Source organism: Somniosus microcephalus, chromosome 34 (assembly GCF_052327205.1).
Source record: "Somniosus microcephalus isolate GS21.2 chromosome 34, FLI_Smic_1.0, whole genome shotgun sequence".
Taxonomy (NCBI): domain Eukaryota; kingdom Metazoa; phylum Chordata; class Chondrichthyes; order Squaliformes; family Somniosidae; genus Somniosus; species Somniosus microcephalus.
This window is the reverse complement of record NC_141020.1, coordinates 17,920,230-17,933,090: the sequence shown is the minus strand read 5'-3', so window position 1 is coordinate 17,933,090 and position 12,861 is coordinate 17,920,230. Positions and strand designations below refer to the sequence as shown.

The following is a 12,861-nucleotide window of genomic DNA, read 5'->3' as shown; positions in this document are numbered from 1 at the left end:
TGAGTACAGGAGTAAATAAGTCTTACTCCAATTATATAGGGCCTTGGTGAGACCACACCTGGAGTACTGTGTACAATTTTGGTCTCCTTACCCAAGGAAGGATATACTTGCCATAGAGGGAGTGCAACGAAGGTTCACGAGATTGATTTCTGGGATGGCGGGACTGTCGTATGAGAAGAGATTGAGTAAACTAGGCCTGTATTCTCTTGAATTCAGAAGAATGAGAGGGGATCTCATTGAAGCATACAAAATGATTACAGGGCTTGATAGGATGGATGCTGGGAGAATGTTTCCCTTGGCTGGGGAGTCTAGAACCAGGGGCCACAGCCTCAAGATAAAGGGTAGACCATTCAGGACTGAGATGAGAAGACATTTCTTCACACAGAGGGTGGTGAATCTTTGGAATTCTCTACCACAGAGGGCTGTGGAGGCTCAGTCATTGGGTATATTCAAAACAGAAATCGATAGATTTCTGACTAGTAAAGGCATCAAGGGATATGGCGATAGGGCCGGTGAATGGAGTTGAGGCAGAAGATCAGCCATGATCTCATTGAATGGCAGAGCAGGCTCAAAGGGCCGAATGGCCGACTCCTGCTCCTATTTCTTATGTTAACAATCCTCCGGGCGGCCATTCCTAGCGCCGTCTTCAACTCCTTTCCAAGATGGGGTCTTGCACTCAACGCGGGCTAAACCGGTGTTTCCACTTAAGACGCCATCTTTAGCGCCTAAAGTATCCGGGGAAAATCAACCCCATAGAATCTTACAACACAGAAGGAGGCCATTCGGCCCGTCGTGCCTGTGCCGGCTCTTTGAAAGAGCTCTCCAATTAGTCCCGCACCCCAGCTTTCTCCCCATAACTCTGCAAATTAGTCCTCTTCACATACATGTCCAATTGTCTTTAGAAAGTTCCTATGGAATCTGCTTCCATCACCCTTTCAGGGAGTGCGTTCCAGATCTTAACAACCCCACATGTGAAAAAATGTCTCGTCATTGTCCCTCTAGTTCTTTTGCCAATTATTTTAAATCTATGACCTCTGGTTACTGACCCACTTGCCAGAGGAAATAGTTTCTCCCTACTTGCTCTATCAAAACCCCTCATAATTGTTAATACCTCTAGTAGGTCTCCTCTTAACTTTCTCTGCTCTAAGGAGAACAATCCCAGCTTCTCCAGTCTCTCCACATAACTGAAGTCCCTCATCCCTGGTATCATCCTGGTATACCGCCTCTGTACCCTCTCCAAGGCCTCGAGATCCTTCCGAAAGTGTGGTGCCCAGAATTGTACACAGTATTCCAGCTGAGGCCTAACCAGAGATTTGTAAAGGTTCATGACTGCCTTGTTTTTGTATTCAATGCCACTATTTACAAAGCCAAGTATCTCATACACTTTCTTAACCACCTTATCAACTTGCCTTGCCACCTTCAAAGATTTGTGAATATGCACCCCCCCAGGTCCCACTGCTATTGCAGCCCTCCCAAAATAATACCATTTAGATTATACTGCCTCTCCATGTTGTTCCTCCCAACGGCATCACGTCACACTTAATCCACACTAAACTGCATCTGCCATCAGTCTGCCCATTTCACCAGTCTGTCTGTGTCCTCCTGAAGTTTGTTAATATCCTGCTCACTATTTACTATGTTGCAAAGTTTTGTACCGTGCGCAAACTTCAAAATTGTGCTCCCTGTACCCAAGTCCAGGTCATTTATATATAACAAGAAAAGCAATGGTCCTAATAATGGCCCCTGGGGGATCCCACTGCATACTTCACTCTGCCTCCAATCCCTCAGCCATTATGTACCTAAGTTACCACCGTCCCTTTAATCTCACGTGCTTCTATTTTCCGAATAGGTCTGTTACGTGAAATTTTTCAAATGCCATTTGAAAGTCCATGTATACATCTACTGCACTAAGTTCATCAAAGAATTTAATCATATATTTAAAAATGCCTTTCATAACCTCAGGACGTCCCAAAGCACTTTACAGTCAATGAAGTACTTCTGAAGTGCAGTCACTGTTGTAATGTGGGAAACGCGGCAGCCAATTTGCGCACAGCAAGCTCCCACAAACAGCAATGTCACAATGACCAGCTTATCTGTCTTAGTCATGTTGATTGAGAGGTAAATATTGACCGGGACACCGGAGAGAACTCCCTCTGCTCTTCTTCGAAATAGGATCTTTTATGTCTATTCCTATATAGGGCAGACGGGGCCTCGGTTTAACAACTCGTCCAAAAGACGGTGCAGCGCTCCCTCAGTACCGCACTGGGAGTGTCAGCCTGGATTATGTGCTCAAGTCTGTGGAGTGGGACTCGAACCCACAACCTTCTGATTCAGAGGCGAGAACGCGCTACCCACTGAGCCACGGCTGACACCTTTAGTACTGCTTAAAGGGATCGTACTACTTTAAAAGAGCAAAGTTAGCTCCACTCTCTCAATGTGTGTTGCACATTCTCACCATCTTTTGTTTAATGATTTTCCTTAATTCGCATTTAGCCAACAGCTCACAATCTCAGATTATGTCCCGTTTTAGATTCATTCATTATTTTTAAATATCTTGGGCAAAAGAACCAGAGGGGAGATGAGGAGAATTTCTTTACGCAGCGAGTTGTTGTGATCTGGAATGCGCTGCCTGAAAACAGATTCAATGGTAACTTTCAAAAGGGAATTGGATAAATACTTGAAGGGGAAAAATTTGAAGGGCTACGGGGACAGAGCGGGGGATATTTGGATCGCTCTACCAAAGAGCCAGCACAGGCACGATGGGCCGAATGGCCTCCTTCTGTGCTGTATCGTTCCATGATTCTATCACCTGCTTAACTGACTGGATTGCTCTACAGAGAGCCGGCACGGACTCGATGGGCCGAATGGCCTCCTTCTGTGCCGTTATGACTCTATGACATTCTCATGACCTGGGTCATGTGCTCAAGTCTCTGGAGTGGGACTTGAACCCACAATCTTCTGATTCAGAGGCGAGAGTAACCCAAGACTTCCCAATCTCTCTTCATAGCTCAGTCCCTTCATCCCAGGTACCGTCCTGGTGAATTGTCAAACTTTCTCTGAGGTCAGCACATCCTTCCAAAGATGGGTTGGTCAAAACTGAGCACAATATTTAAATGTCTTCTGTCTAACTGCTGGGTTTCTACCTTCTGAACCTGGTGACGATGCCCGACATCCCATCAACCTTTGTGACGGGCAGAAATTTACATACATGTTGGAACTTTACATTTAAAAGAAATCTTACATCACACAAATGCTAATTATTTTAAATCAGATGGAGTTTTTATTGGCAAGGTTTATGAAGATACAGATCAGAGGTTGATTATGGAAGGTCATAGTTTAATCATTTATTTTATGAATGAAACCCAGTGACTGACTGAAGTGCTTACCAATACTATTTCAGATTGACGTAGATTCGACACATCTTTACTGTGTCTCAAGATTAACAAATTTTGTATTTTTATTGCATCTTTAATAATAAAACGTCCCAAGGCGCTTCACGGGAGCGATAATCAGACAAAAAGTTTGACACCGAGCCACATAAGGAGATATTAGGGCAGGTGACCAAAAGCTTGGCCAAAGAGGTAGGTTTTAAGGAGCGTCTTAATGGAGGAGAGAGGCAGAGAGGTTTAGGGAGGGAATTACAAAGCTTAGGGCCCAGGCAGCTGCAAGCACAGCCGCCAATGGTGGGGTGAAGGAAATGTGCAAGAACCAGGAATCTGAGGATCTCAGAGGGTTGTGGGGCTGAATAAGGTTACAGAGATAGGGAGGGACGAGGCCATGGAGAGATTTGAAAGCAAGGATGAAAATTTTAAGAATTGGGGCGTTGGGGGATTGGGAGTCAAAGTAGGTCAGCGAGCACAGGGTTGCTGGGTGAACGGGACTTGGTGCGAGTTAGGATACGAAACAACAGTACAGGAAACTTTGTTATATCCGGCCCCGACGGGACCGAGCTGTTGCCGATCTATCAAAACTGCCGGACATACAAAGTTAATGTTGAAGCATACGGAGGTTTTCATCTCCGTATCTGACAACAAACACTGTTGCTTAGCAACAGCTTGTAAACAGTCGGCCCGTACCTTGGAAGCGTCTCTGTAGCTTAGCAACAGCTTCGGAGAGACTTTCCAGAGCCCGACTGTTGAAAACAAAGCCACGAGAAGAAAAAAAAACTAACAAAACGGCTCCTGATTTCTGCCGGTAGATCGAGGTTTCCGGACATACAACCTCCCGGATAAACCAAAGTTTCCTGTACTTACAAGAACCCTTGTTTATCTGCTGTGTTCTTTTCTAAATAGCGCCTTTTATTCACTACCCGCGAGGGGACATGAAGTTCAATAATAACTCAATTCATTTGCGGAGCTGCGAGTTCCAGGCTGGGTTTGTTCCCAGATAAAGTTGAGTCACGCATTATTCCCACTGGCCTCAGCCTTTGGTTGGGGAAAGTCCGCGGATGTTGAGTTGTGTACGCCACAGCCCAGACTTTACACAGAATCTACAGCACAGGAACAGGCCACGTGGCCCAACTGGCCTATAGCGGTGTTTATAATCACACAAGCCTCCTCCCACCCGGCCCCCTTATATTCCTCTATTCCCTTCCCCCTCATGTATGCATCAAGCCTTCATCCTCACGCTGATTTGTACCTTTGCCCTGCCATGACTACAACAACAACTTGCATTTATACAGCACCTCTAATGTAATACAACGTCCCAAGGCGCTTCGTGGGAACGTTATCAAAGAAACAAAAATTTGACACCGAGCCACATAAGGAGATGTTAGGGCAGATGACTGGCGTAAGAAAACTACGGAGCACTTGATTTGAGTATAAAACAAGGCTTTAATCAACTGTTTCACAACCATGAGTTTCTAGTTACATCACTAGTTCCTGGTTACAAAAAACGTCCTGAGCAAGCTGGGCCCACGCCCGAGTATTTATACTTTCCTTGGACGGCGCCACCAGCTGGCCGCCCAGTGTTATCTCATGAGTCATTTCTACATGAATGGTAAGATTCACGACACTGACCAAAAGCTTGGTCAAAGAGAGAGGTTTTAAGGAGCTGTCTTTAAAAAAAGGAGAGAGGGTAGAGAGACGGAGAGGTTTAGGGAGGGAATGCCAGAGCTTAGGGCCCAGGCAGCTGAAGGCACGGCCGCCAATGGCGGAGCGATTAAAATCGGGGATGTTCAAGAGGGCAGAAAGTGCTGTACATTCAGATACTTCGCCTCCCTCACTCATGCATTTAACAGTTAATCTGATCACTGCAACACTAGGATAATTATAGTTATTTTGACACTTTTCTCTCCGCCCATCAGGAACCATCCTAGTTCAGAAACACTAGAAAAATTATTTTCTCTAACTTTAGTCTATTTAAGATGTAAAACCGTCTACAGTGGGAGGGAATGGCCAGGAACCCACCAGAATATTCTAGAACACAACTGGAACTAAATGGACAAACACATAAAGAGAAGCTACCTAACTAATAACCTGGGTACATCATGAAGAGTTACCCAGAAAGTTACATGAATTAAGGCTGCCTGTGAAGAATTAATAGTGGGAGAAAGACGACAAACTAAGTGTATAAAGGAGGAAGCTTAATCTATAAAACAATGATGGGGTCCCTTACGATAGCAAAATACTGCGGATGCTGGAAATCCGAAATAACAACAGAAAATGCTGGAAAAACTCAGCAGGCCAGGCAACATCCGTGGAGAGAGAAATAGAGTCAACGTTTCAGGTCGAAACCCTTTGTCAAGACTAGAGAAGCACAGGAAATGAAACAGATTAAAAGGCCAGGCTGGGAGAGAACAAAAGAGAAGTGAAGAGACATTAAGAGGTATTCAAAACCAGACGAGATGGTGATAGGACTAGTAAAGAGACAAAAGGCGGCACTAGATTAACAAAGGGTTTCGACCTGAAACGTTGACTCTATTCTCTCTCCACGGATGTTGCCTGGCCTGCTGAGTTTTTCCAGCATTTTCTGTTGTTATTATAATAGGGATGCTAAGAAGCTAAAAGATTAGATACACGAACAAACTCTTCAAAAAATAATCCCGTCAAGACTTTTCTTCAACTCGCTGTTAGTGTTTGCATGTTTCGGCCTTGCCTTTGTCGCTCGCTCTCTCGCTCTCTTTCACCTGGTCTGCTTTTACTTTCTTCACCTTTTTCTTCTCTCCACATCCAGGCTGTTGGTTGAAGAAGAAAAAAAAGAAATCACAAAATAAATGAAGCTAACGGAAGGGTTCCCGCCAGCCTGGGCACCGGCACCAGTCGCATAACCACACCCACAATCCCATCCACTACTTGGCTCCAAGATTAAGGCGTATAAAATTATGATGTTGGCCTTTATTGCAAAAGGGCTGGAATACAAAAGGGTGGAAGTTATACTGCAGTTAGAGTAAGTGCGCTCAGTTCTGGGCACCGCACCTCAGGAAGAATACATTGACCTTGGAGGGCGAACAGTGCAGATTCACCACAATGACACCGAGGCTAAAAGGGTTAAATTATGAGGACAGGTTACACAGACTAGGCATATTCCCTTGAGTATAGAAGATGATGTGATCTAATTGCGGCGTTGATGATTTAAAGGATTCGATTAGAGAGAAACTATTTCCTCTGGTGGGGGGAGTCCAGAACAAAGGGGCATAACCTTAAAATTAGAGCTTGGCTGTTTAGGGGTGATGTCAGGAAATCTGGAACTCTTTCCCCACCCCCCCCCAACCCAAAACGCTGTTGGGGCTGGGGGTCAATTGAAAATCTCAAAACTGAGATTGATAGATTTTTGTTAGGCAAGGGTATTAAGGGATATGGAACCAAGGCGGGTAAATGGAGTTAAGATACAGATCGGCCATGATCTAATTGAATGGTGGAACAGGCTCGAGGGGCTGAATGGCTTCCTCCTGTTCCTATGTACTTCAAAAGGGCTATCTTCTCCCTCCCTCCTCCTTTTTTGATTGACATATAAATGATTTGGAAATAGGCATAAGAAGAATGATATCAAAATAAAATGATGATTCAAATTAGGGGCCATGGAGAAAGATTGTAGGCCACTGTAGGAAGTCAGTATCTTCACCACACGGACTGCAGCGGTTCAAGGTGGTGGCTCACCACCACCTTCTCGAGGGCAATTAGGGGTGGGCAATAAATGCTGGCCTTACCAGCGACGCCCACATTCCATGAACAAATACATTTTTTTTTAAAGTTAGCAGACTGGGCAGATGGGCGGCCAATGCAGTTTAATGAACGTAGCTACAGCAGATCCTTGCTGATATGAACATCTGGCAATGATTGCCCTAGTACTTCACTTCTGGCATAAACCAGTAAAATTAAATGATGGATAAAACTTAACCCCAACTCCTAACATTGCTGTGAAAGATCTTTCATGATGGAATTAAAAAGAAAAAAAGACTTGCATGTATAGCGCACACTTCACGACCACCGGATGTCCCAAAGCGCTTTACAGCCAACGGAGTACTTTTTGAAGTGTAGTCACTGTTGTAATTTAGGAAACGTGGCAGCCAATTTGCACACAGCAAGCTCCCACAAACAGCAATGTGATAATGACCAGATTATCTGTTTTAGTGATGTTTGATTGAGGGATAAATATTGGCCAGAACTCCCCTGCTCTTCTTCGAATAGTGCCATGGAATCTTTTACGTCCACCTGAGGGGGCAGACGGGGCCTCGGTTTAATGTTTCATCCAAAAGACGGCACCTCTGACAGTGCGGCACTCCCTCAGTAAGGCACCGGGAGTGTCAGCCGAGATCTTGTGCTCAAGTCAAGTGGGACTGGAACCCACAACCTTCTGACTCAGAGGCGAGGGTGCTGCCCACTGAGCCACGGGCTGACACAGTAGATAATTGCCAGATATATTACGGTCTCTAGCACCCACAGATTGGGTATTAAGAGGATAAGGATTATCCAACACTTACCTTTCCTTCGCCTTCACTATCTGAGGAGCTGCTGCTGGAGCTGGAGCTGGAGCTGGAGCTGCGGGAGTGACCATCCTCTCCCTGCAGGTAAAGAGAACAGGACAGGGTCAGCATGAAGGCCCTCCTCAGCAAATGAGCATGCCATGAAATATTATTTTAGAAAAGGTTTCCTCCACGCAACAGGTGCCTGATGAGCTACTCCTGCCTGTACTTGAATGTACCAAACTTAATTATACTGTTACCCTCTGGCATAACCTTACAGAATATTCCCGATTGTGGGGAACACCAATCATGGCCTGTGGTAGCTGCTCCCCTTTTCATTAGGATTGCCAATCCTTTACCTCTTCATTTTTATGGCTTCGGATTATTATTGGGAGGGCAGGGGTGGCATTATTATGGGCGCAATGAGTCTCCCCCCCACCCCCCCCCCCAATCTTAATTCCGCTTGCTGGGGCCATAGCTGATAGGAAAAGCCCAGGCTTCATGCCGGCCTTATGATGAGCTACCAGAGTGACATTAGGGGACGTTACAACCGTCTCAGGACCTCCGATTACAAGGTGGAGGGGGAGCGGCTGTTCAGCCAGAATCTCTGCTTCTGACCATTTTGGTAGAACAGGCATGTGTGCAGATATCTCCGGGTCGGCAGGGCTGCTTCCTCCAGCACACTTTCTAGGTTCACGCATGAAGAGTGGTCGCACAAGACCCTTTGGAACCAAACCCCAACTTATAGACTGTGCCTTCAGGAGGAGGAGGACGACATAGAGCTGGAGCGAGGAAATGGTCTACCAAGGCAACAAGAGATCCGACAAAGAGAATATTCCCTCTAATATACAATTCTACACTCTTTAAAATAAAGGAGTTGGTTTTTGTTAACAACTTGTATTTATATAGCGTTTTTAAATTAGTAAAACGTCCCAAGGCGCTGCACAGCAGTGTTATAAAAACAAAATTACAGAGATCGGCCATACCGTAAGTCAATGAGCTCAGCAATGACCATCTTTGTACGCTGCGAGTCGCAGTATTTAATGAGTCAGAGTCTGGGTCAGGTGACACTGCTGGGCCGCATCACCTTCTCGTGCAACCAGGCTTCACGCGCGAGCCGAGACCTTGGGCAGCACCAGCACATCTGAACCTTTCCTCTGCCAACTAATTTGGGATCAAGATGGATTATTGAGAAAGGTCAGCGTTAGTGTGTGTGGGCAAGTCTCACATTCATAGAGAACCGTCACTTGGCGCAAGTTGTTAAATGGATTATTTAACCCTTACTTTGGCCCCAGAAATGAATGATCCTTGCAATGTGGCATGGAGGATCTGAAGCTAATAAAAGCTTCATTATATCATGCCTCTGTTTCAGCAGAATGAACATAGGGAGCTTCATTATATACAAGGGGACACATAATTTACGGTCTACCACCAGACATAACACAGCAAGCGGATGGAGAGCACATCACAACATGGCAAATGAATGATGTCAAACAGTTTATCAGCATCATTCACCGCGAGGTTTTGTTAGTTACCTCCTTCAGGCAGATTTCCTGTGTTTAACCATTTGTCTATTCTGCCCTGCCCCCCGCCCCCCCCCCACTAAGGAGAAGAATGTTGGGGATCAAATCTCATGGTTTGGTGAGTGCTGACACTGGAATTAAGTTAACTATGCAAATAAAGTGCAACAGCCTGTGAGCGTTAGAGCTGCATTATATACCTCACAGTTGGGATATCTCATCCCCTCGGTCTGATAATCCAAAGATTGGGCTTGAAGCAAATCTGTGCATACGCGGAGGGTAAAAAAATAGCAACGAACTAGGGCCAATTTCAAATAATTTAACAGGAACAGAGTAGAAATGAGCAGTTACAAAAATACAAGATGGCAATGGGCGAGTTAGAATTGAGCCCAGGTGTGCAGTTGGGGCGGTGGGGGGGTGAAAATAAGCCTCGGGTTTCTGCTCCTGTCCTATAACCCCTGGATCTCACTGGGTGCGTGGATGCTCTGGATGAGGGATCAGCCTTGATTCAGAAGCCGGTGCACCCCATGACTGAATAACCTGTCGCCGCTCTCTGCTAAACTCACAGGTGAAGAATGGGCAATTTGGGCAAGGGATGAGAGCGACTTCACACACCTGCTACCTAAAGAGAGAAATGGCAGCAAAAACCCTTGCTTGCCCTTTTACACTGTGACTGATGGGGAAAGGGGCAGGAAACTTAAAACAAAAACAGAACATTCTTTACCTTTTTATGTCTTTTGCTGCACTTGTCTTTGGCGTCACCAGCACTCCCTTTGGCATCACCCTGGTTCACTTTGGCATCACCGGGGCCTCCTTTGGCATCACCCTGGTTCACTTTGATATCACCGGAGCCTCCTTTGGCATCACCCTGGTTCACTTTGATATCACCGGAGCCTCCTTTGGCATCACCCTGGTTCACTTTGGCATCACCGGAGCCTCCTTTGGCATCACCCTGGTTCACTTTGGCATCACCGGAGCCTCCTTTGGCATCACCCTGGTTCACTTTGGTATCACCGGAGCCTCCTTTGGCATCACCCTGGTTCACTTTGGCGTCACCGGCGTTCTGTTTGGCGTCGTACTTGTGTTTGGCCGCATTCTGCTCTGCCATGTCGTAGCCTTTAGCACAGGTCTTGTCAAAATCTGGCTCCAATCAAGGAAAACATTTTAGGATTGAACTGCATTACTCAATATTTGACTCCGTGAAGAAGTACAGGGGAGACTGTGCACTTTGTAAATACAGGAAACTTTTGATTTACCGGCACCTAAATAACCGGAAATCTCGGTTAACCGGCAAAATTCAGGAGTAGGTTCAGGTAAGTTTTACTTCATATTGTACTTGCCTTCCTTGATCTGTTGCTGTGCAAGGGTGTGGCTGCAGCTGTTGCTAAGCTACAGAGGCGCTTGGAACTTGTGGCCATTGTTCTGAACCTGTTGCTAAGCAACAGGGTTTGTTGCTTTATACGGAGCTCTCAGCTCCGTATCTTTTACTATAGCTTTTGGTTATCCGGAATTTTTGATGAACCGGCACCACGTCGGTCCCGTCGGTGCCGGATAAAAAAAAGTTTCCTGTAAACTACTCACAACAAATACTGGAGGCCGATGGCAACCAGTAGCGGGGTTCCAGAAGACATTATAAAGAATGAGACGAGTGAGGCTGGAGGGTCTCTGTCTACCTGCCTTTTCTTCCCCCTTGCTGAGCTGCCATTATACCAGGTAATGCAGACTGTATTATTCTGCTGCTAAGGCAAACCCGTTTCCCTTTAAGCTTACAAGGTCTAAGTGCTGTTAAGTAAGCACTGGGTGAGGTCATTCTGGGTTTTTTTTTAAAGTTGTGCTCAGGTCATGGCTTTTTGTTTAAAAAGGAATTGTGATTGCCAAGATTAAATTTCTGACTCGTACATCCGGTTGCCGATCAGTTTCCTCCGGATTACAGATCACTGCCATTGTGCCCTTATACTATTTTAGAAATTTGAGTGCAGCAGAGCAAAACTGTACCTTACACATAATTGCTACCAAATATAAATTAAATACACAAAAGGAGAGATGGAGAAGCAGGGATTGTTCTACTTAGAGCAGGGAAGGTTAAGGGGAGATTTCATAGAGTAAATAAGGAGAAACTGGTTCCAGTGGCAGAAGGGTTGGTAATCAGAGGACACAGAGTTAAGGCAAAAGAACCAGAGGGGAGATTATTTTTTTAAAAACGCGAGTTATGATGATCTGGAATTCACTGCCAGATTGCATATATTTAATTCCTTTCATATACTCAGGATGTCCCAAATCACTTTATAGCCAATAAAGTACTTTTGAAGTGTAGTCACTGTTGAAATATAGGAAACACGGCAGTCAAATTGTGCACAGCAAGCTCCCACAAACAGCAATGCGATGATGACCAGATGATTTATTTTAGTGATGTTGATTGAGGGATAAATATTGGCCCCAGGACACCAGGGAGAACTCCCCTGCTCTTCTTCGAATACTGCCATGAGATCTTATGAAGGTCCCTGAAGGTAGCAGGACAGGTAGATAAGGTGGTTAAGAAGGCATACGGGATACTTGCCTTTATTAGCCGAGGCACAGAATATAAGAGCAGGGAGGTCTTGAACTGTATACAACACTAGTTAGACCACAGCTAGTGTACTGTGTGCAGTTCTGGTCACCACATTACAGGAAGGATGTGATTGGGTGCAGAGGGGATGTACAAGGATGTTGCCTGGGCTGGGGAATTTTAGCTATGAGGAAAGATTGGATAAGCTGGGGTTGTTTTCTTTGAAACAGAGGAGGCTGAGGGGAGATTTAATTGAGCTGTGAGGGGCCTAGATACGAGTGGACAGGAAGGACCTATTTCCTTTAGCAGAAGGGTCAATAACTAGGGGGCATAGATTTAAAGTAATTGGTCGGAGGGGAGATGTTTTCACCCAGAGGGAGGTGGGTGTCTGGAACTCACTGCCTGAAAGGGTGGTAGAGGCAGAAACCCTCATCATACTTGGATATGCACTTGAAGTGCTGTAAACTACAGGGCTATGGACCAAGTGCTGGAAGGTGGGATTAGGCTGGATGGCTCTTTTTCGGCTAGCACAGACACGATGGGCCAAATGGCCTGCTTCTGTGCGTAAATTTCTGATTCTGTGATTCATCCGAAAGACAGCACCTCCGACAGTGCAGCACTCCCTCAGTACTGGAGTGTTAGCCAAGATTTTCTGCTCAAGTTCCTGGAGCAGGACTCGAGCCCGCAACCTCCTGACTTCAAAGCGAGAGTGCTACCCACTGAGCCACGGCTGACACCTTAATTATAGAGCATTTGAGAGGAGAGCATTGCTCTGCGCTGACTGCCCTCACTGCTTCGGGGCTCCCTGGCAGCTGGCCAGAGTGAAGACGCTCGTCCCACTGTGCTCTGCATTTCCACAACCCCCTCCCACGGGGCTGCACATTCGCCGCCAG

The 12,861-nt window shown here is 45.8% G+C and overlaps 1 protein-coding gene across 1 annotated transcript; it reads right to left on the bottom strand.

Annotated features, from left to right (window-relative positions):
• Positions 1-5,984: 5,984 nt before the first annotated feature.
• On the bottom strand, positions 5,985-11,113 carry LOC147096842 (uncharacterized). The gene is made up of 3 exons (XM_085973159.1): positions 10,148-11,113; positions 7,922-8,002; positions 5,985-6,175 (listed from the first exon to the last, which is right to left on the bottom strand). The coding sequence occupies exons 1-3, from the start codon at positions 10,529-10,531 to the stop codon at positions 6,071-6,073; spliced, it is 570 nt and encodes a 189-aa protein (XP_085829285.1). The 5' UTR covers positions 10,532-11,113; the 3' UTR covers positions 5,985-6,070.
• Between the last annotated feature and the right edge of the window lie 1,748 nt (positions 11,114-12,861).

What these genes read in the sequence shown, in the direction of transcription:
- LOC147096842 (XM_085973159.1), bottom strand. Translation starts at nt 10,531, where the DNA reads ATGGCAGAGCAGAATGCGGCCAAACACAAGTACGACGCCAAACAGAAC. An exon ending in GCAGCAAAAGACATAAAAAG is followed by an intron (nt 8,003 to 10,147) that starts GTAAAGAATGTT and finishes CTTTACCTGCAG; the next exon opens with GGAGAGGATGGTCACTCCCG. An exon ending in ATAGTGAAGGCGAAGGAAAG is followed by an intron (nt 6,176 to 7,921) that starts GTAAGTGTTGGA and finishes TTCAACCAACAG; the next exon opens with CCTGGATGTGGAGAGAAGAA.